The sequence below is a fragment of the Hippocampus bargibanti genome, linkage group LG13 (assembly GCF_051943395.1).
Source record: "Hippocampus bargibanti isolate YZ-2025 linkage group LG13, ASM5194339v1, whole genome shotgun sequence".
In the NCBI taxonomy this organism is placed as follows: Eukaryota; Metazoa; Chordata; class Actinopteri; order Syngnathiformes; family Syngnathidae; genus Hippocampus; species Hippocampus bargibanti.
In genome coordinates this window covers 12,163,282-12,190,042 of record NC_142746.1, presented here as the reverse complement: position 1 = coordinate 12,190,042, position 26,761 = coordinate 12,163,282, and the positions used below count along the sequence as shown (strand labels likewise).

The 26,761-nt window shown below is 40.4% G+C and overlaps 3 protein-coding genes across 6 annotated transcripts in view; all 3 read left to right on the top strand.

Moving 5' to 3' along the window:
• cutc (cutC copper transporter homolog (E. coli)) overlaps positions 1-772 on the top strand; it is a 4,508-nt gene extending 3,736 nt beyond the window's left edge. Inside the window, exon 8 of the mRNA XM_089012658.1 lies at positions 294-772. Within this exon, the coding sequence (XP_088868784.1) occupies positions 294-405 (112 nt within the window). The 3' untranslated portion in view covers positions 406-772. The remainder of the gene's footprint in view (positions 1-293) is intronic.
• Positions 312-18,365, top strand: abcc2 (ATP binding cassette subfamily C member 2). Of its 2 annotated transcripts, none has more exons than XM_089012655.1 (33): positions 312-366; positions 3,508-3,653; positions 5,646-5,819; positions 6,885-7,031; positions 7,441-7,578; positions 7,668-7,790; positions 7,869-7,924; positions 8,601-8,847; positions 8,981-9,159; positions 9,303-9,480; positions 10,107-10,361; positions 10,482-10,547; positions 11,296-11,433; positions 11,503-11,649; positions 11,751-11,835; positions 11,916-11,982; positions 12,059-12,185; positions 12,569-12,745; positions 12,953-13,120; positions 13,336-13,525; positions 13,777-13,912; positions 13,986-14,088; positions 14,174-14,393; positions 14,482-14,636; positions 14,744-14,899; positions 15,060-15,259; positions 15,344-15,470; positions 15,559-15,660; positions 16,097-16,240; positions 16,358-16,516; positions 16,590-16,756; positions 17,626-17,820; positions 17,898-18,365. In XM_089012655.1, exons 2-33 carry the CDS (start codon positions 3,609-3,611, stop codon positions 18,025-18,027), a joined length of 4,701 nt encoding a protein of 1,566 aa, XP_088868781.1. In that variant the 5' UTR covers positions 312-366; positions 3,508-3,608; the 3' UTR covers positions 18,028-18,365. The 2 variants fall into 2 exon arrangements, with proteins under 2 accessions (XP_088868781.1, XP_088868780.1); XM_089012654.1 differs by lacking the exon at positions 312-366 and adding an exon at positions 3,260-3,401.
• On the top strand, positions 18,161-26,761 carry LOC148889337 (rho GTPase-activating protein 19-like). Of its 3 annotated transcripts, none has more exons than XM_089012657.1 (11): positions 18,161-18,299; positions 19,017-19,270; positions 20,185-20,265; positions 21,036-21,245; positions 21,324-21,550; positions 21,643-21,729; positions 22,599-22,664; positions 22,885-23,094; positions 24,305-24,400; positions 24,839-24,934; positions 25,096-26,761. In XM_089012657.1, coding segments are annotated over exons 1-11 (1,362 nt in total). In that variant the 5' UTR covers positions 18,161-18,297; the 3' UTR covers positions 25,129-26,761. The 3 variants fall into 3 exon arrangements, 2 of the variants coding, with proteins under 2 accessions (XP_088868783.1, XP_088868782.1); XM_089012656.1 differs by lacking the exon at positions 18,161-18,299 and adding an exon at positions 18,499-18,758; XR_016116968.1 differs by lacking the exons at positions 18,161-18,299; positions 25,096-26,761 and adding an exon at positions 18,499-18,758 and having other exon boundaries at positions 22,885-23,090.

Below are 26,761 nucleotides of genomic sequence, written 5' to 3'. Positions count from 1 at the left end.
TCCCTCTCAACTGAGTGTCAGAACAAAACTGTGCCACTCACTGACAAAAATGTGGTTCTCAAATATGGCCACTCCTAATGGCATAAGCTTATAACCTATGTAATATTGATAAGTAGTCACAGAGGACGCAGTGCAACTCAATAAATCACCACTGCCAGCAACACTGAGGTAGCGGTATCCCTGACATTAACTGCTACATTGGTAAGTTTACTTATTAGGAACACTATTTGTGTAACACTGAATGTTATTGCGTGAAACAAAAAAAAAAAAAACGCGTTTTATTTACTCCACAGGAACAGCTGTGTGACAATGGGAGCTTCTCTCACAGCCCCAGAGTACAGCCTGAAGGTGGCAGATGTGAGCAAAGTACGTGCTTTTAATGCAATCGCCAAAAATACCCTATGAATTGAAAGTGGACAGTCATGCCTGATTATGAAATCACAAAGCCTAAAGTTATTTATTCTCATTTTTAAGTTTAAAACAAATTAGCAATGTTAATACATTTTATTGTCATTTGGACAATTCACACATGACATACAATTATTTATACCCTTGCTACGTATGCAATTATGGATTTTCATTCATTAACCGGGCATTTTTGTGATTTTTTTTTTCTTGTGACAAACAACTGTCAGACAGGTTTTTGAGGGGAGGGTGCTTTTATTTTTAAAATTTGTCAAAACTCTGCATGTTAAAACTCCAAACTTATTCTTTCTCCACACAGCCATAGCATGTACTGCAATTGAAAAATAAAAATTAATTTCTGCATCTATTTCTTGACGTCTGTGTCTCCATCCATCTTGTGTGCACACTCTCTCTCTGTCTCTCTTGCTGTTTCTCTCTCCCTCCTTTCTGTCTCCTTTTCACGCCCCACCCCTTTCCCTCAATCTGTGGTTCTATTGTGGGTGAGTCGCAGGGAAAGCGTTTTTGCTACTTTTGGAATTGCATTTTAGAAAATGCATTCTCATAATTTAGGAATTTTGGGGAATTAGTGTATAAGTGTGTTTTTGTATGGGAAAATCACCTCTTTACAGAAGTTTGCTTTTCTTGGAAGATGAGCTGCACAGTATGTGATCTTTTTATTGTGTTTTTTTAAGACAAAAGTCACGGGACTGTATTGGATTGGATTGGATTGGATATGCCTTTATTAGTCTCACAGTGGAGAAATTTACATTTCACAGCAGCAAAGTGATGAAAAATTATTTTCTTCCTGCTGACAATTAACGTTGCTGTGTTTTAGACATTTGTAGCATACTGTATGTATCTGTTATGCCATCCATTCATGCCTCCATCTATTCATTTTCCATTCCGCTTCATCCTCACAAAAGTCGCAGGGTGGGCTGGAGCCTATCCCAAGTGTCTTTGGGCGGTAAGACAGGCAGGGGGTGGATGGGGTCACATTCTGTACACACTCATACCTACGGATAATTTAGTGTTCCATTAACCTGCCATGCATGTTTTTTTAAATGTGGGGGAAAAATAGTTTAAAAAACATATAGCGAAAAGTGGTAAGCGCTTGATTGAGGCAGTGAGGGTCAAGAACACCTGGACAGTCATCTTATAGATGAGCTCCTCAGCTTTAATGACAAAGGCAGTTCGTTTCAAACATTGATAGAATCATGAACTGTAAACCATTGAACTGTGCCCAATGACACACGAGGCACTTGTGAGCCTTTATAGATTTTAAAACAGACTTGTTTTATACAGAGAGGTTAATGATTTGTTCAAGAGAGATGACTCCAAGCAGAGTAGAAGAACTATAATTACTGTAAATGTGTTTTCGTTTGGAGTTGTCCATTTAAGCATTGAATGGCTTTCAGGACTGAATTAAAGAACATCTGGTACTCGCAGACGAACATTCTTCCTCATTTTCATCATGTTGTGGCCTTCTGACGTATTTGCATCAGCATGCACAGTTAGTACAAATAATCTCAATATGCCACCATTTTAAAAATGCATTGCTAGGCCCATGTGATTATTTTTCGGACCAAATTAAGCTATTAATACACATTCTATTGAGAGGTGCTTTGCATGTTACCAATTCAGTACTTTGATGCTGCCCCTCCCCTTACATCCCCAATGTGAGAAAATGCACATACAGTATTGTATTTACAAGAGCATTTAGTGCTTTCTTTTAAACAGGCAATATACGACCGAGCCAGTCAGCCACTGGTGTAAATCGAGATTTTTAGAACCATTTTATCTTGTGCTGTCATGTAACTGTGGACTTTGTTTTTTGTTTTGTTTTTTTCCTTCACATATCCATTTAGCCTGCACCTGTATTATGAGTCTGCGTGTATTATGAGTCTGCGTTGTGGGCCATGTTGTGTTATCAAATACTGCTGATAATCATTAACTTTGGGTCCATCCCCGGTTCATTCGTGTGCTGTCACTTAACATCCGAGGACTCTTTTATGATGGTATTCACGTGCGTGTCGAATAGTTGGGAGGATTTGTTTGAGGTTGTAAACAAATTCTTGCATGTCCCAGGCACTCTTTTTTTTACTACCGAAATTTGTTTTCTTTGTATTTATAGGCTCTCTGCATCTGCAAAGAAGGGAGTTGGATTGCATGGCTTCATGCGTTTAATCTGACGACAGTTCCTAAAATGTCTTTGTCGTGCAGGGAGTTGGGGGAGAAAACAGGAAAAGGAGGGGGGGGGGGCTTTCATGAGCCCATTCCCCACCCTTTCCCTGTAACATTTTAGGGAGAATCTCTCTCTCTCTCTCTCTCTCTCTCTCTCTCTCTCTCTCTCTCTCTCTCTCTCTCTCTCTCTCTCTCTCTCTCTCTCTCTCTCTCTCTTTGTCTTTATCTCTCTATCTCTCTCTCTCTATCTCCCATTCAACCACCCCCTGTTTTACTCTTTTCATGCATCTGTCTCTTTGAACAGTTGAACTTTAGACAGTCAGTTCGCTGACGAAGCCTCTTGGATAGGAGGCGAAACGTCCGAAACCTTCACTTTTGTACAGATGACGGCTGAAGAAACCTTCTCATCTTTAGGGAGAATGCTTTCTTTCCACTCCTGCATAGAGGGACACCCCCTTCTCTCTCTCTCTCTCTCTCTCTCTCTCTCTCTCTCTCTCTCTCTCTCTCTCTCTCTCTCTCTCTCTCTCTCTCTCTCTCTCTCTCTCTCTGTCTTTATCTCTCTATCTCTCTCACTCTATCTCCCATTCAACCACCCCCTGTTTTACTCTTTTCATGCATCTGTCTCTTTGAACAGTTGAACTTTAGACACATTTGTGAGTGGAGCAGTGTCTTTGGACTCTGGCGCAAGCTGGATTCACTCAACAATGACTGCAGTGATTTAGTGTTGTCGTCCGCTCCAAAAAAAAGACTGATGCTCGTGTGTATGTCTTTGAAGACAACCAGGAGGAAAATCGTCTGACTGAATCATTGTTCTGGTGAATCTGTTCTTATCGCTTTTCACGAGCATAGGTTTTGCCTTCAGTTTCAAAAGACTCATGGCTCAAAGTCCCTCCTTTGTCATATGCTGCAATTGTCATCCAGTGGGCGGACAGGCTAAAGTGAGGAGCTTTTGAGGAGAGCCAGGGAGACCTCGGCGTCAAAAGTTGACCGCTAAGATTTGCCCGAGGGCAACCCTGAAGACCATGTGTGCCGCAGTCCTGGAGGAATACTGTGGTTCTGTTTTCTGGGTGAGTGTGACTGGCTTTGTGTAAAAATAGATCTGATTTGGGAAGTTTTGATGATGTCATTGGTGAAAAGAAAAAAACAAATATGATGATAACCACCGAATTTTCCTAAAGTCTCTCTGCCTATTGCATCCACAATTTACTCATAGCTCACTTAGCCTTAACTAGATGATAATGCAAATAAACATTTTAGACGAATATATAACCAATAGCAATTACGTATACATCTCTGGGCCACAGTATCACAACAAAACAAAACATTTCTCTGTTGCGAGTGTCCACTCAGTTGCTGTGCTTTATTTTATAGATCATAGTACACTCTTATTGACACTTGTATGGTTGTGCAATTAAGAATATTAAAATTTTAATGAAATACAGTAGGGCGGCCCGGTAGTCGAGTGGTTAGCACACCGGCTTCACAGTGCAGAGGTCGCCGGTTCGCGTCCCGGTCCGGCCTCCCTGTGTGGAGTTTGCATGTTCTCCCCGGACCCGCGTGAGTTTTCTCCGGGTCCTCCGGTTTCCTCCCACACTTCAAAAACATGCATGGCAGGCAGATTGACCACTCCAAATTGTCCCTAGGTGTGAGTGTGAGAGTGACTGTTGTATGTCTTTGTGTGCCCTGCGATTGGCTGGCAACCAATTCAGGGTGTCCCCCGCCTCGTGCCCGAAGACAGCTGAGATAGGCTCCGGCAACCCCCGCGACCCTAATGAGGAATAAGCGGTACGGAAAATGAGATGAGAGATGAGATGAAATACAGTATTCAGTTTATTTTATCTACTTTCTTTTTTTAATCCTCAATATTATTGAGTGTTTTCCCTTTCACTTACATGAGGTTTTTGTTAAAATATCAATTAAACAAGACCAATATTTCTGAAACTTTTTTTGTGTTAACAATTTTAAAATGATATAGCAATGTGGAATACAATACAACTTAAATATGTATTGTATTTTTAACCATTTTAATCATTTTATCCATGAATCATCACATTGATTCCAACAAATTATCGACTCAGGCAGTTCATAAACAAATGTTATGAAATAATGTGCGCACAAAAGAAAAAAAACTGCAATGAATATTAGTTGTTTTACATGCACCTTTGAGATTTGATATTAACTTCAGTAAGCATATGAGATGACAATAAATGCTGTTAGGTAAGCAATGACTCAGCATGTCTGATAACTTATGACAGGTTTGTTGTAAAACCCAAGGCGCTTCAGTGATACAAATAATCAACTAATTAGTCATCCAGGTATCTGGGTTTTTTTTAGTATGAATAAAAGTAAGTAGTTTCTCTCCGTTATGAAAATATACAGTATTTCATCAAAGTTACTTTATTACCTTTTTACTACTTTGTTATACCCAGTAACATTGACATTTTTCTAAAATGAAAAATATTTTATCAACAGACTCCTTTTCCCATGGTAGTTTTCCTGCAAATGTAGGTAAACATGCAATATTTTCCAAAAATACAGCACCGTTGAAAATATTAAAAGAATCCATGACAAAAAAAATCTTAGATCCTTCGATGATCCCATTTTTTTTGCTTGAAGATATATTTTTTTCATTTTCTTTCAACTTTATTTTCTTCAGATTGTTTTATGATGTTGAGTCTTGCCTGTATGGTTATCCAAAATGTATGCCGAACAGAATATGGAAAACATATTGTGAGCATTTTGACACAAAAGACAGTATCATTTTGTAATTCAGAACAATATACAGTTACAGATTTTAGAGAAAACGCTGTAAATTATATTTGCTGTCATGAAGATATACAAAAATCAGATGACACTCTTTGTTGACAGTCACAAGTAAGGATGTTTTGTCTCCCGGTATTGGTTTGGGTATGGCAGTTGAGAACATATTGTCATTTGCAATGCTGACCTGTCTGACCATCTCATTATTGGCTTCGTTTCGTTTTTTAAAAGTACCTAATAACCAGAGTGTTGGCCTTCAGTTGAAGAAGTAGCTCATTTTTATTCATGTCGTACTGCAGAACTCTTCATATGTGGCGAGAGAAGATCCAGATCTGCCAGTATGTTTGGAGCAGACAGTGCTGGTTTGGATACCATTGGGCTTCCTGTGGCTGTGTGCCCCGTGGCACCTGCTGACTCTCTGCAGGAAAACAAAAGACACAAGATACCTGTCCAGACTCTATATCTGCAAGCAGGTCATATAAAAAACATCAACGTTTTTCAAATAGAAACTTGCCCCTCCAGTCCAGTAGTGTTGGAAGATGGATTGTAGCAAATGAAAACCGAACAAATATCTCAATACAGTACAGTGAGACCTCAACTTACGAACTTAATTGGTTCCCAGACAGAGTGTGTAAGGCGAAAAGTGTGTATCTCAAAAAAAAGATTCCCGTAGGAAACCATTAAAATGAGAATAATCCGTTCCCGGGTTTCCATAAAATATAGTTTTTAACTAAATAAGCCTTAAAACTACATACAAAATACCTTAATCTATGTATAATAGATTATACATAGATATTATAATATCTATTTATGTATAATAAATGTTTTATTGTATTGTAATGAAAGAAATACACGGCATTGTATCATAAAGTCACAAAGAGAGGCACATTACATGAGGACTGTAATTAAAGAAATAAACTGTGCTGTAAAATAAAGTTTTTTTCAACTTCTTCGATTGCCCGAGACAGTCGCTTTGAGAGCACGGAAACACCTTTTGCAACAGACACACCTTTGATGGCTTCTCTGTTACGGAGAATGGGAGCAATGGTTGACTTAGCATAGCCGTGCTCGGCCACTAAATCACACAAACGCACACCTCGTTCGTGTTTTTCAATAATCCCCTTCTTCTCAGCGACGGTGATTTTATTTTGTGTCTTCTTGGGCTGAACACGAGCCTGTGGTGGGTTTTTTTTCAGTCCCATCATAGTAAAATTATCAACAAAAAGCTCCAAGTAGGCGATCGACGTGTGCATTCAATGAGAGGGGGTGAGTAAAGTAGCGCCGGCTGGACCGCTGTTCGGTCATGTGCTTCCGCCGAAGATCACTCCGCCAGCCGTGGTGGGTGTGTATTATGAAAATAGTGCTTATTATAAGGTTTAATTTTCATAAATTAGAGGTTCTTAAGACGAAAAGTTTGTAAAATAAGGTGTTTGTAAGTTGAGGTCTCACTGTACATTAATTACAGTTTATGGTTAAAATGTGTATTAAAGTATTGTTGATTTCATTCTAGTTTTGCACCTTTCCTTCTATGCCCTCAGGTTGTTGCCTCCCTGCTGTTTCTGACTGCCATAGCAGGCATGGCTATCACCATAGGGGAGGACTTTGGTCCAAGCCAAGACTTACCTACAGCAGAAAAGAATCCCACTGTGTACTATGCAAACCCCATCATTTATGCTGTGTCATGGGTATGTTTTTGTAATTTTTTCACAACTCTGGCCTTAGTCTTGGAGAAATGGTGTGTGTTTACATTACATTCGATTTTAGTATGTGTGTGTGTGTGTGTGTGTGTGTGTGTGTGTGTGTGTGTGTGTGTGTGTGTGTGTGTGTGTGTGTGTGTGTGTGTGTGTGTGTGTGTGTGTGTGTGTGTGTGTGTGTGTGTGTGTGTGTGTGTGTGCGCGCGCGCGCGTGTGTGTGTGTGTGTGTGTGTGTGTTTGTGCGTGTGTGTGCATGTGTGTGTGTGCGTGTGCGTGTGTGGGTGGGTGGATGGTTGGATGGATGGATGGATGGATGGATTTGCCTTTATTAGTCACGCAGTGGAGAAATTTACATTTCGCAGCAGCAACGTGATGATTTGTTTTTATTTATTTATTTTAGGTCATGGTGCTGCTGTGCCAAGAAGGGTTAAGACGGAGTGGATCAATAGATTCCGCCAGTCTCTTAATTTTTTGGTTCCTCGCGGCTTTCTGTGATATTTTCGCTTTGCAGACGGTCATACGAGCAGCACTCAGACAGGTACGGATTGACAGCGCAACTAACTGGTCATCACTCAGCCCCTTTGTGGTTGGTCCAATCCTGATTTTAAATTCCCTATTGATCACCAGGGAGAGATTGTTGACCTCCCTCGATTCTGCCTTTTGTGCATTTCATTCGGCCTGGAAGTGATTGCACTCATCCTCTCAAGTGTGGCTGACATCTCTCCAGAAGCCAGGGAGGTTGTGAAAAAGGTATATGATTGAGGAAGTGTCTGTATTTCCCATCTTTTTTTGCCGTAGACATTTCCAACCTTTATCTTTCCTTGACAGAACCCAGAGGCAGGTGCTCCATTTTTGAACAGAATCACATTCAACTGGTTTAATAGGTAAACCCTCATAACCAAGAACAGATATTATACTAATTTAATGTACAAACCTCCAAGGCTACCACAACTTCTCTATTGACCAAATATTTGGGTAATCATATCTCTATTTATCATATTGCAGTCATAAAAAATACAGTTCTGAAAAGGCCAGAGACTGCATGACAACCACTCTGTGCCTTAATTAATTCTAGAATGTGGTCCTCGTAAAAAAAAATAAACATCTCAAATAGACACCGCCACTTTCCTCATATTTGATCTAATAATGCCATAATAAATCGTGGACAGTGTCACGCCGGTTAAATCTAATAGACATGTGCCCGATTAATCCAGATGTCATCTACTTGAATAAATAAATGTTAAAGCTAAAACAGATATCACATTTACCCCTTGCCGCTCAATTACTAAATGCTTCGGTTAATTGCCGGCTGCATTATTCCGGATAAAAAAATATTGCCCAAGCTCAAAAAGACTACAGTCCCCATGCCCGTCACTCTAATTCACAGGTGACAAACTCTGGTCCTTAAGGACTCGTATCGTGCATGTTTTACATGTTTCCCTCTTTCAACAAACTCGATTCAAGTTGAAAGGCTATTCAAACACGAAAGCCGGTGACCCAAGACCTTTGCACATTACTGTCCTTAATGAACACCAACTCATCCTACCTTGCCCTCCTCAGTATGGCGATAAAGGGGTACCGGCAACCCCTGGTTCAGGAGGACATGTGGACCCTGAATAAGGAGGACACCACAGGTTACATCAGCCAGAACTTCCAGCACTTCACGCAGCGAGAGTTTGCCGCAGCTCTGCAGCACTACCAGAAAAAGCTGACCAAAAAACAAAACAAGATACCCCCTAATGAAGCATTTCAAAATGGACTATCCAGCGGCCTGGGGAAAGGCGTTAGTCAGGACGTGTTGATGATGGTGAGGAAAATAATATACAGCACCCTAAGGCGGATGATGTTTCTTGCATCGCAAACTGATTTCATATATTGATTCTGTGCATGTAGCCATAATCATTGTTTTATGAGTTTGTGCTTGTGTTATTTTTCTTTAGGGGGTTAGAGGCAAAAAAGAAGACAAAGATACAAAGAAAAAAAAGAAGGAAGAAGAAAACTATCCCACCTCATGGCTCATACCCACCATCTACAAGACATTTAAAGGAGTTTTGCTTGAGTCGGCCTTCTTCAAACTTCTCCAGGACCTACTTTCTTTTGTCAGTCCTCAGCTGCTGAAGTAAGTCAAGAGATTGAGCATTTCCGAATGATGCTCCCATACCTTAAGATTTGTTAAATTGTTATTTTGTAGGTAACTGACTCCATTGTTGATTATTGTGAGTCAGTGTGATTCAACATCAGCTTCCCTCATTGTCTTCCCAGGTTGATGATCACGTTCACTCAAGACAAAAGTAGTTATGCGTGGGAAGGTTATCTCTATGCGGTGTTGCTTCTGGTGGTGGCCCTACTGCAGTCTCTCTTCCTGCAGCAGTATTTCCAGCGTTGCTTCGTGCTGGGAATGAAGGTCCGGACTGCTATCATGGCTGCCGTTTACAAAAAGGTAAAAAACAAAAGAGACTCTATAGGAAAGCATGCTGATACACATTTCATAATGAAACTAGAATGAATACCAGGGATACAACGAACACCTGACCATAAACACTAAATTATGCAGAACCAGTCATGGGGCATTCACTCTCTTATCCAGTTCTTTTCAGGCATTCATAATTTTCCCCCTCATTTCAGCGCACGTTCTGGGTCATTGTAGCGGATCATTAAATCACTACTCTACATGTTACGCAGCAGCATATTTGTAGGTTACAAAGGAGCGAGTTTGATGCGATATTGAATATAGGCCAATGGGTGGATTTCGAGACATCAACCTAGCGAAAAGAGAAAATAACTTTGCCATAAAAGCCTCTGTAGCCCCGTGTAAAATGCCTGAGCTGACGTTATCACGTTGACGCCAGAGGGCAGTGTTCCTTTCTTGAATGACTGGCCACTCTATGTTGAATGTCGGTCCACTGGCAGTTGGACATGTGCGTTCAAAAGTCACATTTAATTCACCTGTAAAGGTTGTTGTGCATTTCTGTGCATTCTAAAGTTTCTGAAAGTCAAATAGCTCTAAGTTGTGTTTTGTTTAATGTGTTACAGCTATGATATGATAATGTTTATGGTTTCTTCAAGGCATTGGTGGTGTCTAATGACACTCGTAAAGAGTCCACGGTCGGCGAAACGGTGAACCTGATGTCTGCTGATGCCCAGCGCTTCAATGACGTGACGAACTTCATCCACTTGCTATGGTCTTGCCCCCTGCAGATCGCCCTGTCCATTGTGTTCCTTTGGCAGGAGCTCGGACCTTCAGTTTTGGCAGGACTTCTTGTTATGATTCTCATGGTGCCAATTAATGGACTGCTGGCCACGAAGGCTAGAAAATTCCAGGTTAGAAACACATGCAGAAATGTCATAATGTGGCACTTTTTACAGACTTACTTCACATTTTGCTTCTGTGTTTTCCTACGGTACATACTTTCCTCTCTAATTTACATAATCTCATTTCAGATTGAGAACATGACATTCAAAGACAAGAGACTAAAAATCATGAATGAAGTCCTTAATGGGATGAAGGTGAGTTTGTCTGCCCCCATTGAATTCATTAATTTACAATCAGGGTCAAACACAGTCACTACGAGATGATCATTGAAAAGCAAAACAAAGATCAGAATAGAATCAGAATCGGAAAGCCTTTAAGAGTCCCACAATGGGGAAATTTGCAATCTACAGCAGCAAAATTGAAAGGGGGGGGGGGGGTGTGAAGAGATAAAAACCAAGTATTCTATGCATAATAGAAATGTTAGAAGACTGAAATGTATAACTGCACAAAATGTTTCATAAAAGAGAACTGTACATAGTGAAAGTATAAAAATACAGTATAAAAACATATTTGATATATGTGACTGTATTGAGTTGACATAAAGTGGCTATAGTGAGGTAAATAAATTTCTGTATCAAAAGGGACATTGAGGTACTCTATGTATTTTAAAAATGATAAGAAAGATGGCTAGTGACAGGAAGAAACTCTAACAAGGAAAAATAAGCAAACAAAATAAAACAGAAAATAAAAAATAGGTACATCCTTTGATCAAAACCTTCTGAGCTTGAGAGACTCTTAACGGGGAGGACCTTATCTTCTGTGACCACAATATTTTCTGCGTAGTTAAGTGGGTAGAAAAGTGTTCTTCACTCAAAGCCATTTATATATTTTTTCACATTCCTGAAAATAATTGCCACAAAGAAACATTTATGAGGAAAAATATATCCTGAGATGCTCTCCACATCTGACCTACTTATGAATGTCTTCATTTTTTTTTGTTAGATTCTGAAGCTGTATGCATGGGAGCCATCCTTCCAAGCTCAGGTTCAAGGCATTAGAGGGCAAGAACTCAATGTCATGAAGAAGTTTGCTTACCTCACGTCTGTCTCCACATTCATTTTCAGCTGTGCTCCAGCTCTGGTCAGTCCTGTCGATATGCACATATGAGCAGAGAGACAGCTTTTCACACACTATCTGTCTGTGTTCCAGGTGTCTTTGGCCACCTTTGCTGTGTTTGTTGGCGTGAGCTCAGATAACATGTTGACCGCTGAGAAGGCCTTCACTTCGATCTCTCTCTTCAACATCCTTCGATTCCCTCTGGCCATGCTGCCCATGCTCATTGCTGCTATGGTGCAAGTAAGGACACAAAGTCATATGACACAATCAGAAATAACGCTTCTGTCCTGAAATGCTCATTTTGTTTATTTTATTTATATTTTTTATTTTTTGCAATGTAGACATCAGTGTCCAGAAAGCGTCTTGAAAAATTTTTAGGAGGTGAAGAGCTTGAAAGTGATGTTGTGCGCCATGACCCCAGCTTCAGTATGTTCACGCTTTTCTGAGAATCTGTATAACCTCCTTGTTGTGATAGGTAAAATGAATATATCCCATGTGTCTTCTAGGTTCTGCTGTTAATGTTTGCAATGGTTCCTTTTCATGGGAAAAAGACGGTGAACCGCAACTTAAAAAGTAAAAGTGAAATAAGCACATTACACACCTATAATGCCTCAGTGATTCACTTTTTCATGTCGCGTTTAAATCTCAGTGTCAATTTGGACATCAAGCCAGGTCAGCTGGTCGCAGTCGTGGGAGCTGTCGGCTCGGGCAAGTCCTCTCTGATGTCAGCCATTCTCGGAGAGATGCATAGCAAAAAAGGCTTCATTAACATTCAGGTGACATCTTCTGTTTTGCGTTTGTAAAATTCCTATTGGCTTTGCGATGAAATGTACACCTTGGCTCCTGGCGGACGTTGTGCTACAATAATTAAACGTACATATGTGTGGGAGTCTTATCTTCAGTGTGGCTATCTCGTAGTTTGACTGGCCTTTAAATACACTGACTGTTTGGGAAAATATAGACATTTTCCAATGTCTGCCACCCTTATGATAGCAATATTCATATTCCATTTAAAATTGTTGTACTTTCATACTTCTTATGTTCTCACATAACTCAGAATATCATGTACAGTAATCATGATAAATTGCACTGACTGTACACTAAATATGCAATATGAGTTTTAAGTAAACAGAGCCATTCATTAAATCTTGTTTTCCAGGGTTCACTTGCCTTTGTACCACAGCAAGCATGGATCCAAAATGCCACCCTGAGGGATAACATTATGTTTGGCTCTCCTCTTGAGGAGAAGCGATATCAAGAAGTCATCCAGGCCTGTGCCCTGGCCCCGGATCTGGAGCTTCTCCCTGGGAATGACATGACTGAGATTGGAGAGAAAGTAAGAAAAGCGTTTGTCTCATGAAAAATTTACATGTGTTTTTATTTTTGCTCTGTGTTTCGTCATGTCTTGTGTGTGTTATTTGTGGATGCTTTTAGATTGACAAAGCACACCAAAACACAGTATGGGATCACATTAAAAAGTGACTTTTTAAAATGTGTATGTTGTAATGGTTTGTTCGATTATTCATTCTTTGTTTTGAAATAGGGCATCAACCTGTCAGGTGGTCAGAAGCAGCGTGTGAGCTTGGCTAGGGCAGCGTACAGTCAGGCTGACATTTATCTGCTGGATGACCCTTTGTCTGCTGTGGACTCTCATGTGGGGAAGCACCTTTTTGAAAAAGTGATTGGACCCAATGGAATACTTAAAGACAAGGTGTGTGCATGCATCTTTTGCCAAATATTTGTGAAATGACACATGCAAGAATAATTGGCTTTCAAATAAAATAATGGCATTGCAAAGTGTTCCATTGAGGAACCGGAGATAGTGGATTGAAAGGCATTTCAACTGTTTATGCTATCAGTATTGTTCAAGTCTTAAGTATGAATCAACTCCTGAAACTGTGTGTGTGTGTGTTTTTGTTTATGAAGACACGTATTCTAGTGACTCATGGAGTGAGCTTCCTGCCTCACGTGGATGAAATTGTAGTCCTGGTCGACGGAGTGGTTTCTGAGGTGGGATCTTACAGCAGTCTGCGTGCTAGCAAAGGCGCTTTTTCTGAATTTTTGGACACGTATGCCAAAGAGCAGAATAATAAAAATCCCGACAAGCCTGTATCAGGTAATTCAATCTTTCGGTCACAATGTAAAGTACGATATGCCTGCCTTAGTTAAATTGTAAACTAATTTATTCTATCATTGTCTCTCCACATGAAGAAATCTATGCACTTAATATATTTTAAGAATTTCTAAATTATCATTCATTCATGCTCTGGGTGAAAGAATTTTTAGAAGATATGCATTGCTACATTCCAAAGAGAACAATAAACGACAATTTTATGCATTGTAAAATACTGTGTGCTTCTTCCACAGAGCATGGCCACAGTGTTGCTGATGAGGACCTGATCCCAGATGGAGATGACACCCAACCTGACTCCCCATTAGAAGACACTGTCACTGCAACTCTTAAAAGGGGTAACAGCATCCGCCGCAGCCAACGCAACAGCAGGTATATGATGACAATAAAGAAGCACATGACAAAATACATCATTGTATAGTGAGACTTCTTTGTTCCATTGTAGTTTTAGAGCGGCAAAAAATGGCTCCAGGAGGAAATCTGGAAATGTTGAAGAAATAAACAAAGGCCAAAGGCTAATCGAGAAGGAAGCTATGGAAACAGGACAGGTAATCTCACTACTTTTTCAAATTAATTTAATCACCCAAGAAACGGCCTTATATGTATCTAAATGACTCTTTCTTTAATCACCAGGTAAAATTATCAGTCTACCTCCAGTACCTGCGGTCCATGGGCTGGGGTTATACTGTCACAGTCTTCCTGGTATACTTCATCCAGAACATTGCATTCATTGGCCAGAATATCTGGCTCAGTGACTGGACAAATGATGCAGTGGAATACTACAACATGACATATCCTGCAGAAAAGAGAGACACCAGGGTGGGAGTCTTTGGCGCTCTGGGAGTGATTCAGGGTAACCGATACCAGTACAATAGATGATTATGAAATGGTTGTTGCACAATGAAATATTTTACAAATATTTGAAATTCTCTTCTTGGCAGGCTTATTTGTGTTCCTTGGTACTCTTCTTCTCGCCAATGCCTCTGTTGCAGCATCTAGAATCCTGCATTCAAGGCTGCTGGACAACATACTGCGTGCGCCAATGCTCTTTTTTGACACCACACCCATCGGGAGGGTCGTTAACCGCTTTGCAAAGGTCAGGCCGATTCTAAACTTGTAGAATCCACATAGTCAAAAACGATTGTCTTAATAATGTTTCTTCTCTTTGAGTATATCCACATTTACTCACTGTTTGTCAAATAGGATATATTTACAATCGATGAGGCCATCCCACAATCCTACCGCTCTTGGATTTTATGTCTGTTGGGGGTCCTGGGGACCCTCTTTGTGATCTGTCTGGCCACGCCCTTCTTCACCATTGTCATCATTCCCCTGGCAGTGATTTACTTCTTTGTTCAGGTGAGAAGAGCAAATGTGCAGAAACAGGTTACTGTTATAATTCAAACGTCTACAAAGACTTTAACTGCATCGATCCAAATTAAACAAGTTTATTATACCAGGAACTGAGGTTATGTTTTATATATTTTTCAAAAAGTTTTTTATCGACACTTTCATCCAGCGCTTCTACGTTGCGACATCAAGGCAGCTACGCCGACTTGACTCAGTGTCTCGCTCTCCCATTTATTCCCACTTTGGCGAGACTGTGTCAGGCCTGTCAGTTATAAGAGCTTATGGCCATCAAGAAAGATTCCTGCAGCACAATGAAGCCACCATGGATGAAAACCTAAAAACGGTCTACCCGTGGATAGTGTCAAACAGGTCAGAGAGCAAAATGTCTCATTTTTTCCACTGATGGGTATCACTGAATGAAGAGGCCCTTTTTCATGTTTGTTCCCTGGACAGATGGTTGGCAATTCGTTTGGAGTTTGTAGGGAATCTGGTTGTGTTTTTTGCTGCTCTGTTTGCGGTTATTTCCAGAGATAGTCTGGACAGTGGCCTGGTTGGCCTTTCCATATCCTACGCCCTTAACGTAAGTCACACTCTGATGGTGGTGTTGGTGGTGGTGATGGAAACAAGAAGTTGTCATGTGAGTTTTGTTTATGATGTGGAAATTGTAGGTAACTCAAACCCTGAACTGGCTTGTTCGGATGACGTCAGAGCTAGAGACCAATATTGTCGCTGTGGAGAGAGTGAGTGAATACAGCATCATTGAAAATGAGGTATGTCAACATAAAAGCACTTTAGCAGACATCGACAATATTTCACACCAAACTGTTCAAGGAAATGTAGGTTTTGCTTCTTTTTTTAAACGGTTTGCAGTATATAATGTACCATAATCTTACCACTATACTGTATTTGTATACTCCATCATGTCATGTAGTACATAGTGGCATTCACTGCTTGGCACTCAGTATGGACTTAGTGACTCAACCCTTCACCTTATTATTATTATTATTATTATTACATTTTTATAACATTTTTATTACATTTGTCAGGTGTTGCTGATGAAACAATTATTTTTGTTTCGCTTGCCTTCAGTTGTAATGAACCGGTGGGCATTGTTTAATATTATAACTAGGGAATGCATACAAATACATTTCTCCACCCTACACACGTAATATTACATCATTTGAAGTAATATTTCTGGAACCGCAGGCCCAGTGGGTAACTGACACTCGGCCAGCGAAGGAGTGGCCTGATGCAGGAAGACTGCAGTTTGAAAACTACAAGGTCCGTTATCGACCCGGTTTGGATCTGGTGCTACACGGCATCTCCTGTGATATTAGCTCCACTGAGAAGGTTAGCTTTTGGATTAAATTTTGCACATAGTCTACGTCTGGATAAATTTATTTGATCACACTGTATCTCCTCAAATTTACTTCTGTATTTACTTCTTATTTACTTCTTTGCTTTCAGATTGGAATTGTGGGCCGCACTGGAGCTGGGAAATCCAGCTTGACCAACTGTTTGTTCCGAATCATCGAAGCTGCAGAGGGTCGTATCCTAATAGACGGTGTTGATATTTCCAAAATAGGTCTTCACGACTTAAGAAACAACCTCACTATCATACCGCAGGTGCACACAATCCCAAATTGGCACTATAAAATGGCTCCAGACACAGAGCACTGATTCCTTCAACCTTGTGCAGGATCCAGTGTTGTTTTCCGGAACATTGAGGATGAACCTGGACCCCTTTGATAGATCCGGTGATGAGGACCTCTGGAAAGTGCTGGCGCTCTCCCATCTTAAGGAGTTTGTGGCAGGGCTGCCGGAGGGATTGCAGCATGAGATTGCAGAAGGTGGAGAGAACCTGAGGTAGGTATTGAATAAGTGCCTATCCTCTTGAATACAAATACTAGCAGAGTTTCACTGTGTACTATTTGCTAAGGTGGCACATTTTTTTATTTTTATAGCTATGTTTTGCAAAAAGTAAAACATAAAAAAATCATCAGGTGTGATTGACTTTACATTTTCATACGCTTTACTGTATAAATCAGGGGTCGGGAACCTATGGCTCTTTTGATGATTGCATATGGCTCGCCGATAAATATTACATATTATAATACATATTGTTGTTTTTTTCGTCGTTCATTTCCCGTTGGGGCTGCAGTTGGCGGGAAGCGCAATTTTGATTGGATGACACTGACCTATGATAAAACAGGTAAACGCCCCTTTAAATGAGCCCAACTTGTGCACTACAGCCTGAACGCACCGGAGCATTAGAGGAGAGAAAATGTTCTGATTCTAATTTGCAACGAAACAATACCATCGATAAAACAGTCGAAGGTCAGTGACATTTCAACAAGCCCCATGTTAACGTTAGCATCGACATACTTCTGCGAGAAGTAGATTGCAGATAGCAAGTGTGGAAGCTTATGAGCCGTGTGCAGGCGCGAGCGTTTGTATGTGCGCGCGCGCACGCGAGCGTTTGTATGTGCGCGCGCGCGTGGCTCTCGCTGAAAAACATTTCTAAATATTTTACTTTTATGGCTCTCTTAGTCAAAAAGGTTCCCGACCCCTGGTATAAATGAATAAAAGTTCGAATTAATTGGTTCATTCATCTTAGTTTGAGCAACAGCCCCTAGCTGTCCTTAGATTCAAATTCAGATACAACGAGTATGCCTATAAGCTGGACTTTGACAATACTATGAACGTACATTTGTTTGTGTTCCACACTTCAATAGTGTTGGACAACGGCAGCTGCTGTGTCTGGCCCGGGCACTGCTCAGGAAGTCCCGCATATTGATCTTAGATGAAGCCACGGCAGCTGTGGACCTGGAGACAGACAACCTGATCCAAACGACCATCAGGAAAGAGTTTGCACATTGTACGGTTCTTACCATTGCACATCGCCTGCACAGCATCATGGACAGTTCGAGGTTGGTTGTTTTCAACGTTGCTTCTGCTCCATTTAGGGCCAAAGTATGGTACTCATTACTGTATCCTTTGTCCACAGGGTGATGGTGCTCGATGCTGGTAGGATAGTTGAGTTTGATTCACCGAATAATCTGCTTGAAAAACAAGGTCATTTCTATGCCATGGCAAAGGATGCAGGGATAACGCAAGCAGAAATTACAAGTCTTTGATTTGAATGTTTTCAAAAGAAAAGATTGCTTAAATTGTAAAAGTTTCATTTTTTTAACATTGTACTGTGCATTGTCTGAAATGTTTTATATTCATTATAAGCACAATCATATATATATATATATATACAAGAGGCTTCGCTGACGTGGCCTCTTGGATAGGAGGCAAAACGTCCGAAACCTTCAAATTTGTACAGATGACGGCTGAAGAAACCTTCTCATCGATGGACCACTCCTCTACGACTGAGAGCTTACACAGACGCACAATCATATATGTAAATAATTCTATATAATGTATAACTGTTTACAGGAATCAGATACGAATAAATGTGTTTTCTCAACTCCCGCGTGATTGTTTTACAATGAAATTTTGCCTGATGTAAAATTCTCACTTTAACTTGTATTTTTAATGTTTTGGTAAATTTTGTTCTTGTGATGGTTATTTGCTCTTGTCATACCAATACTAGTTTTGGCAATACGACTCGAGACAAATACGTTTTTTCTTTTCTTTTGTAATGTACTTGGCCAATAAGGACGATTCTGTTCTGCATTCTCCGATTTGACAGTTGAGTGCCCGAAAGTCAACCCACCCAATCAACGGCTCTATATATGACGCATTATAATAGGTCGTATCAGAAAATAAGGGGCGGACCTAAAAACCGAAACAGCGGAAGATTCAAAATTAACATGGCGGCTGATGATCCCACTCAAAATACACAAGAACAAAAAAGAAGGTATTGGATCAAAAACGAATATTTCTCCGAAAAGACAAATTGTCACGTTTTACATGTATTTCTGCTTGCGTGTGTAGATAATTACTTCGTTTTCGACCGTTTTGAATTCTCGGTCCTCGGCCGTGTGAGCTAACAGGGCTACGTAGGCATTCTTAATTGATAACTTGACGCAAACGACTGCTACAGCTTGAACAAATCCCGAGCAATTAACTTCTAGTTTGTGCAATTTCACTTGAATGTTCTTGTTTTTCTACACAGGGAGACACGATGCAATGTGTTTACAAGCATGGAAACATCAAACATATCCCCGCCAGTCATCTTCAATCCGGACTTCTTTGTCGAGAGGCTGAAACATGAACAACCACAGACCTTCACAGATCTGGTCTTGGCACATCTCACGCGACTCATCGACCTCCCAGGAGAAGAGTTTGCTCAGCTCACTGGGGACTGTGATCCTATGGTGCCATCCTCAACTAGCTTCCTCCGCTCCCTCAACTTCCTGAAACGTAAAGGTGATAAAAAAATACCAAATATTAATTTCATGTCGTTTAAACGTCACTCTTCTTGTTATTCAGTCCCCGCAAGGGCAATGCAGACTTAGAATCTCCACTCTGACTACTAATTTGTTTTTAATGTCTGTAGTGTTGTGCAGCATGGACAAAATATCACATTCCAAAAATATAATAGAGCATCCAAAAATATAATAGAGCCTGAAAATTTAATGACAGGAGTTGCAATTTTATCATTCGTCCATATTTATAGGATACAGATTTTATATACTGTATATTTTTTTAAACAGCAAAAAAAATATGCCTACCAGTTAACCATAAAAAAGATATTTATGCCATATTATATGGCCAAATCTAGCCTGTATTCTTTTATTCTGTCAGTCTCCATACAAAAAGACAGCATTTTTGACAATATGAGTGAAAAAAATGTACTGGTAATAATAATTCACTGAACAATGTGAGTTTTATCATCATAGCAAATTCATTCATTAATTCACAACTGTGCTTGGGTTCAATATGGACTGATAGTCCTACGTGTACCTGTTAATGTTAATTCACTCTCAACTTCACTTATACTTGAATCAAAGCTTCACAATCATTGACATTTTACTGACATCCAAAGAGCAAACTGCAACAGCACAACCCGTCCCTTAAAGCCCCCCGCCTGACCTTGCATAGTTATCTCAAGTTTTAGTATTGAGGACCTCAACCCATCATGTCAACGCTGTGACTTTGCATACTAAACATATCGACAGCTTGTATGTCGTATTTGAAAGGGGGCTTATCCTGTATTAATTAGGTATTAATTCGATTGACCGCATTAAAATGGCTCACCATTTGTATCCTAATGAGAGGTGGGAATTTCATGTTAAAACTTTTCGAGTATGTTGATTACATTTTGTTGTCCTGCCCCTCAGAGAAAGGTGTCATTTTTGGTGCACCCTTGACTGAAGAAGGAATAGCGCAAATCTATCAGCTGATTGAGTTCCTGAGCAAAAGTGAGTATTATTTCACATACCAAATCACATATTAGGGACATTTCCTTTGTGGCTTTTTATGATGTGATGTGACTTTTCAATATTTACATATATCCCCAGTAACAAGGAACATTGGCTATTAGAGGGTGCTTATTTACAGTATAAACTGATCATATGACTTTTCAGTTGAGTCTTTCAACTAATTCTCCTGCATACAGAGAAGAATGTATTGGATTTGAGAACTCTTTTTTTGCAATTGAACAGCTACCGTCCATCACACTACGGTATATCAGTGAGCTCTGAGAGACCAATTTCACTTGATAGGTCATAAAATTCTACTTTTCTTCAAAAACAAATGCTGTACAGTAAACCGCTGGGTGGAACAATTACACATTTTCCCTTGACATGGAGTTACAGTACAATTAACCCGTGTATAAACTACAATAACAGCACTGTGTTCAACTTCACATACACTTTGGCACTTATTCTGATGTAGGTACATTCTTTTATGTGTGAAAATGTCCATTCTCTGCCTTTAAAATGTTGTGAGAAGCTTCCTGCAGCCTTCTAGCCGTGAATTAACATGACATCTTCTTGATTTATTTTTGGAAAGCCAATGACGTATTTGCACAAAAAATGGACACTGGGTCCTAATGCTGGAGTCAATTATTCATGACAAAGCACTTCGCCTTGGCGCACGCGCTCTCTTTCTTTCCGTTTCATTCGTTCTGTCTGTCACTGTGTCTACCCGCTGACATCATGGGGGCTCCTCCATCTGGGCTTTCTCTCAGATCTTCACCTTGAGGGGCTGTTCCGGGTGCCGGGCCACAGTCTCCGACAGGCCGCACTGAGGGAGATGCTAAATACCGGGGCAGAAATAGATCTTGAGACGGGAGACTTCCACCCCAACGATGCTGCTTCCCTACTCAAGACCTACCTGGGAGAGTTGCCAGAGCCCCTGCTAATGCACAAACACTATCATGCCCACCTCAAAATTGGAGGTGCCCATTTAATGTCTTAAAACAAATTAGTACTTTTTTTTGAGCTTCTATTTCACACCCCATTTTTAATATCCACAGAGCTGACTGTCTTTGACGAAAACGGGGAGAAAACTAAGACTCCAGACAAAGAACGGCAAGTTGAAGCCTATCAATTGATTTTCATGCTGCTGCCACCAGCCAACCGCAGTCTGCTGAAGCTCCTGTTGGACCTCCTCTATCACACCGCGCGCAACCAACATGTCAACAAGATGTCAGCTATCAATCTTGCAACCATGTTTGCACCACAAATTATCTGGCCCAAAAATGTGCGGATCACTTACTTTTCTTTCCGATTGCATGAACAGTATTTCATAAACAATTTGTCATCGTCTGCCACCCGCCATTTCTTATTTTGTAGGTGATGGCATGCGATCTTCAGGAAGATATTGAGAAGCTAAACAATGGCATAGCATTTCTCATTCGGCACTCTCAAAAGCTGTTCAAGGTAAACTATCCATCCATCCATCTTCTGCCGCTTATCCGAGGTCGGGTTGCGGGGGCAGCAGCTTCAGTAGGGAAGCCCAGACTTCCCTCTCCCCAGCCACTTCTTCTAGCTCCTCCTGGCGGGGCGTTCCCAGGCCAGCTGGGAGACACAGTCTCTCCAGCGTGTCCTGGGTCGTCCCCGGGGTCTCCTGCCAGTGGCGCATGCTCGGAACACCTCACCGGGGAGGCGTCCTGGGGGCATCCTAATCGGATGCCCGAGCCACCTCATCTGGCTCCTCTCGATGTGCAGGAGAAGCGGTTCGACTTTGAGCCCCTCCCGCATGACAGAGCTTCTCACCTTAACATGAGTCGTCACCTTGGTGGAGGGGTTTGTGTGTCCCAATGATCGTGGGAGCTAGGTTGTCTGGGGCTTTATGTCCCTGGTAGGGTCACGCATGGCAAACAGGTCCTGGGTGAGGGACCAGACAAAGTACGACTCAGAAGACCCCATATGAAGAAAAACACAAATGGATTTAGTTTTCCCTTGACCGGACGTGGGTCACCGGGGCCAATCTCTGGAGCCAGGCCTGGAGATGGGGCTTGTTGGCGAGCGCCTGGTGGCCGGGCCTACACCCATGGGGCCCGGTCGGGCTCAGCCCGAAGAGGAAACGTGGGCCAGAAGGGTTGGGTGCATTGTGAGCTGTGCGGCAGCCAAAGGCGGGGACCCTGGCGGTCCGACCATCGACTGAAGAAGCTCGCTCTTGGGACGTGGCATGTCACATTTCTAAAACTAGCACAAAAAAACTACATTTCTATATTTCCCCCACTTATATAGGACATTGCAGTTGAACTTCAATCATTCAATTTACATTTACTGTTCTTTTATTATAGGCCCCGCCATCTATCAAAGAATATGCGCGGATATACTTCACTGGTTCCAAAACTCTTCAATTGAAGGTATTTTTCATTTTATTTTAAAACATTTTTCACTGTCACACGTTTTCTTTGAGTTGAATTCTAGACTTTCTGAGATGAGTCACCGTGTTTATTTTCTGCATGCGATTCATCGCGTTGTCATTGGATGGTTTCATTGTGTAGTTGACCTCTTGATATATGCTGGTTTTCTCTAAATGGCAATGACTGATGTAGTCTGTGAAATGTACCTGCTTTTTTCTAGGATGATCTGATGCTATTCTCGCAGTCCAAAGAGACACCTGTTGTGCCCCAGCTGGCATCTATTTTTTCTCCTTGCACAAGAAAGATGAGTGACAACAGCTCGAAAACGTTGACGGATACTGGGACATATACCGAATCAGCTCTGCGAGAACTTTACGATCAAGTCAACAACATGCCCGAGTCTGCCAAGAAGAAGAAACTCATAAGGCAGGTCAGTGTGAAATACAGTATAGCTGACAACTGCTCCGGTTTTCCCGTAGTTTTCATTGTCCCATTCCAGGTTAGGGTTTATTCATAAAAATTACAGTTTTAAATTTAGAACAGGCGATCGGCACAGTGCCAGCTGGTAGCTTCCTTTAGATGAACTGCGCATGCGCGTCCGACGGCACATTCCTGAAATCGAGAGTCAGGAGGTAGCATTGTTTTTATCATTGTCATGTAATGGCATCTGCTGGAGAAAAAGCAACAAAAAATGTGAAATCTAAAAGAAAACTACAGTCGTTTCATGAGGAATATTCCCAAGCATTTTCAGGAGTTATACTTTGGTCAAGAAAAGGTAAAAAATGATGCGAACTGCAGTGTGTGTCGGCAAGATTTTTCTTTCAGACATGGAGGAATCAGTGACATATTTTATTTTATGCATGGCGAGGTATTTTATTGAATGAGCATATGTTAATAAGGACTCAGGTGGTTTTATAAGGACTCAGTATATACTGCATAAAATGTGAACAAAAACATTCCTTCAACATAAACATACAGTAAAGTCTCGTTATATCGATATTCAAGGGAGTCCGAAAAAATATCGATATAACCGGGTCTATCGATATATCCGACCCTGTTTGCATGTAATTTTCTCCGTGCGTGCATAGAAATAGTATCGATATAACCGGGACTATCGATATATCCGATATCGCTATAACGAGACTTTACTGTATTTGAGCTTATCAGTACTGTATCATTTGTCTTTAGTATCATTAGATAGTTTCATTTTGTGGATCTCAGCTGATATAAAAAGCATTTATGGTGTTCAAAGATGTGATTTGAAATGATTAATATCAATTGTGAAGCATTTTTTTAACAATCCTTGGTACATCATGTGTAAATTATTACACTGGGCTGTATGTTTGCTTTCAGAGGTGGGAGACTAGTCATGATATTTTCATGATTGACAAGTTGAAATATGGGTATTTTTTTAGCAAGTATATCTTTGACATTGATCAATATTTGTATGTTTTTTAGCCTCGTTTTAAGTAGCTCTAATGTTAAAAATTGTTTGGCTTCAGGGGGGCTGCCCCCCTGTCCCTCGACCAGGACTTTCAAGGCTTTTTTTGGTTTCATAAGTGGGCAGGGTTGCAGTATCCATGTGATAATGCACCTCTTGCAATGGAGCAGGCTAATGTGCCGTGTTGGTGTGTGTTTAGTTTGAGAAGCAGCCTTTGATAACACCCTCAACGGATCCCAGCTCACCATTCAGCAGGAAACACTGGCGATCCCGCTCTCTTGGTGGAATTATTAAGGTGAGTTGACATAAATTGTACACAGTGCCCATTATGTTGACCTTGGAGAAAATAAATCCTCTTAATTTGGAACATTTTGCATTTGAAAAACTATGTAAAAAATTCTGCCATTTTTAAAAGTACAGTAAAGTCTCGTTATATCGATATTCAAAGGAGTCTGAAAAAATATCGATATAACCGGGACTATCGATATATCCGACCCTGTTTGCATGTAATTTTCTCCGTGCGTGCATAGAAATAGTATCGATATAACCGGGACTATCGATATAGCCGATATCGATATAACGAGACTTTACTGTATTTATCAGGGCCAACAAGTAAATCAGTTTTTAATTTGTGGACAGTTACTGCATTTTTAAGCGCTCAAACATGATAATTTTTAGTTTTGCATTGGAATTATTGCACAGCTTCGACTGATGATTTTGTTTGTCTCAACAGAGCAAAGTCTTTGGAAGCCAACTATCAACAAGAAAGGCAAATGATAAAGTGCAGAGGCCAGCAGACAGCTGCTCCAGTGATAACAGCAGTAGTGGGGTGAGTCCTTACAATAATCTTTATCTCCAGAATGACTGTTAACAAATTCAGATGACAAGGAAATAGCCAACACCAACATGATTTCTTTTTTTTCTCCTCATCTCAATAATACACTGTGGAGGTCAAATCGTGTCTTCCCTTCCTCTCTTAATTCCGTTTAGGCCCTACTCCGAGTGAGGAAACTCCCCATCTAGCTGTGAAGGTGGACCCCTATCAAGCCCTCTTTAATTTAAGGATTTGAATATGTCTCAAAGAGCCAAATTTGATTTCTTTATATGTTTCAGAAAGCTGTATTTCAGTCAGCCATGTAACTCTTTCTTCAGGAATTTTTTTTAACATGACATTTCACCAAAATGTTTATTTTCAAACACCAGAAACGTGCCTTAAATTGAATTTCTGAAGTGAGGGTGTGTTGCAATTTGTATTTAACAAATACTTTGTGCAATTTACTTTTTTTATTTACCCCAAACTTCAGAATGTGCCGTAATTTAATTTAAGCAGAGTATGTGTAAATGTGAACTTGGGATATGATGTCCAAAAGACAGTTTCTAGAGATGATTATATTTCTCTCTTTGGGAATTAATTGCTGTTTTTATTTCACTAATACGACTGTTCCTCATATGTGTGTTTATGCTCTTTAGAGCCCATTTAACTTTTTCAGAGTGTGCTTTCTTTGCAGTTCTACATAGTTATTGTCTTCCTGCATACTGTATTATCTGTGAAAGACTTTTTAACTTTTTTATGTTGCTGGTTGAGGGCAGATTACATCGTTTACTTTTTTAGTGGGATGCTTTCTATGAGGGTTTTGAGCCACTGTTAGTTGTAAAAAGTTTTCATCAGTTGTGGTTCTTCGAGTTCCAAGGCCACTCTGCCAAGCTGTTACAAATACAAACATGATGTGGCAAAGTCAATTAAATGGGCTGTGTGGACTGATGATATTGATGCTACTGTGAAACCTAACAATGGCCTTTTTAAAAGACTTCAAACCATATTCTGTTTCTTTGTTTTTCTTTTCATTTCAAGCAAGCGCTTGCAGTTGTTATTGTGGCCAAAAGGTGGGGCTACTTAGTTGCAAATATCAGTCATTGGAATTTTTTTTTTAGATTGGTTTTAGAACAAGGCATGTTGTTTTTCGTAAGTGCCAGCATATTTAAAAAAAACATATATGTATGATCTTGGGGGAAAAACAACTAGCATGCTGAATTAAATTCATACTACGATTCATTGTCTTGCCACTGCAAGCTTTACATGTTTTCCTTTCAATTACAGAAAGCCATTCCATTACATTGAATATATTTGAACTGGATTATCCACTGCAGTCAATAAGACTCACAAGGAGACGGTGATGACTTCATATGGTACAGAGAGCGTCCAATAAAAACCAAAGAAATCTAAATAAATGCCAACCTCAAACCCATGAGCAGCAAATAGAAATAATGATAGGACTGCAAAAAAAACTTGACCTTTAACTGTTACCAAATACTTTTGCAGTTTGTAATAAATTAGCTGAAGGTGTGTGGGTGGATGCAGTAAGAATGTCTCAGTGTATCATTATGGAATCCGTGTCAATGCATGTTTGGTATTGTAAGTACATGTTGTAAATACTGGTGCGAATCACACAACTTTCTCATGCTGTGTAAATATATAAGGGTGTGTGTCCACAATGGCAACATTACTCTGTTTTGCTGATATTTTCAGTTAATGATCTTTGAAAATCAGTTTCTAAATGAGTCGAAAAAACTGATATTGGTATGTCAAATGTGTGTGTCTATCTGTTGTGTACTTAAAACCATACCGTTTAAAATGTGTGTAAATATAACCTTAAGC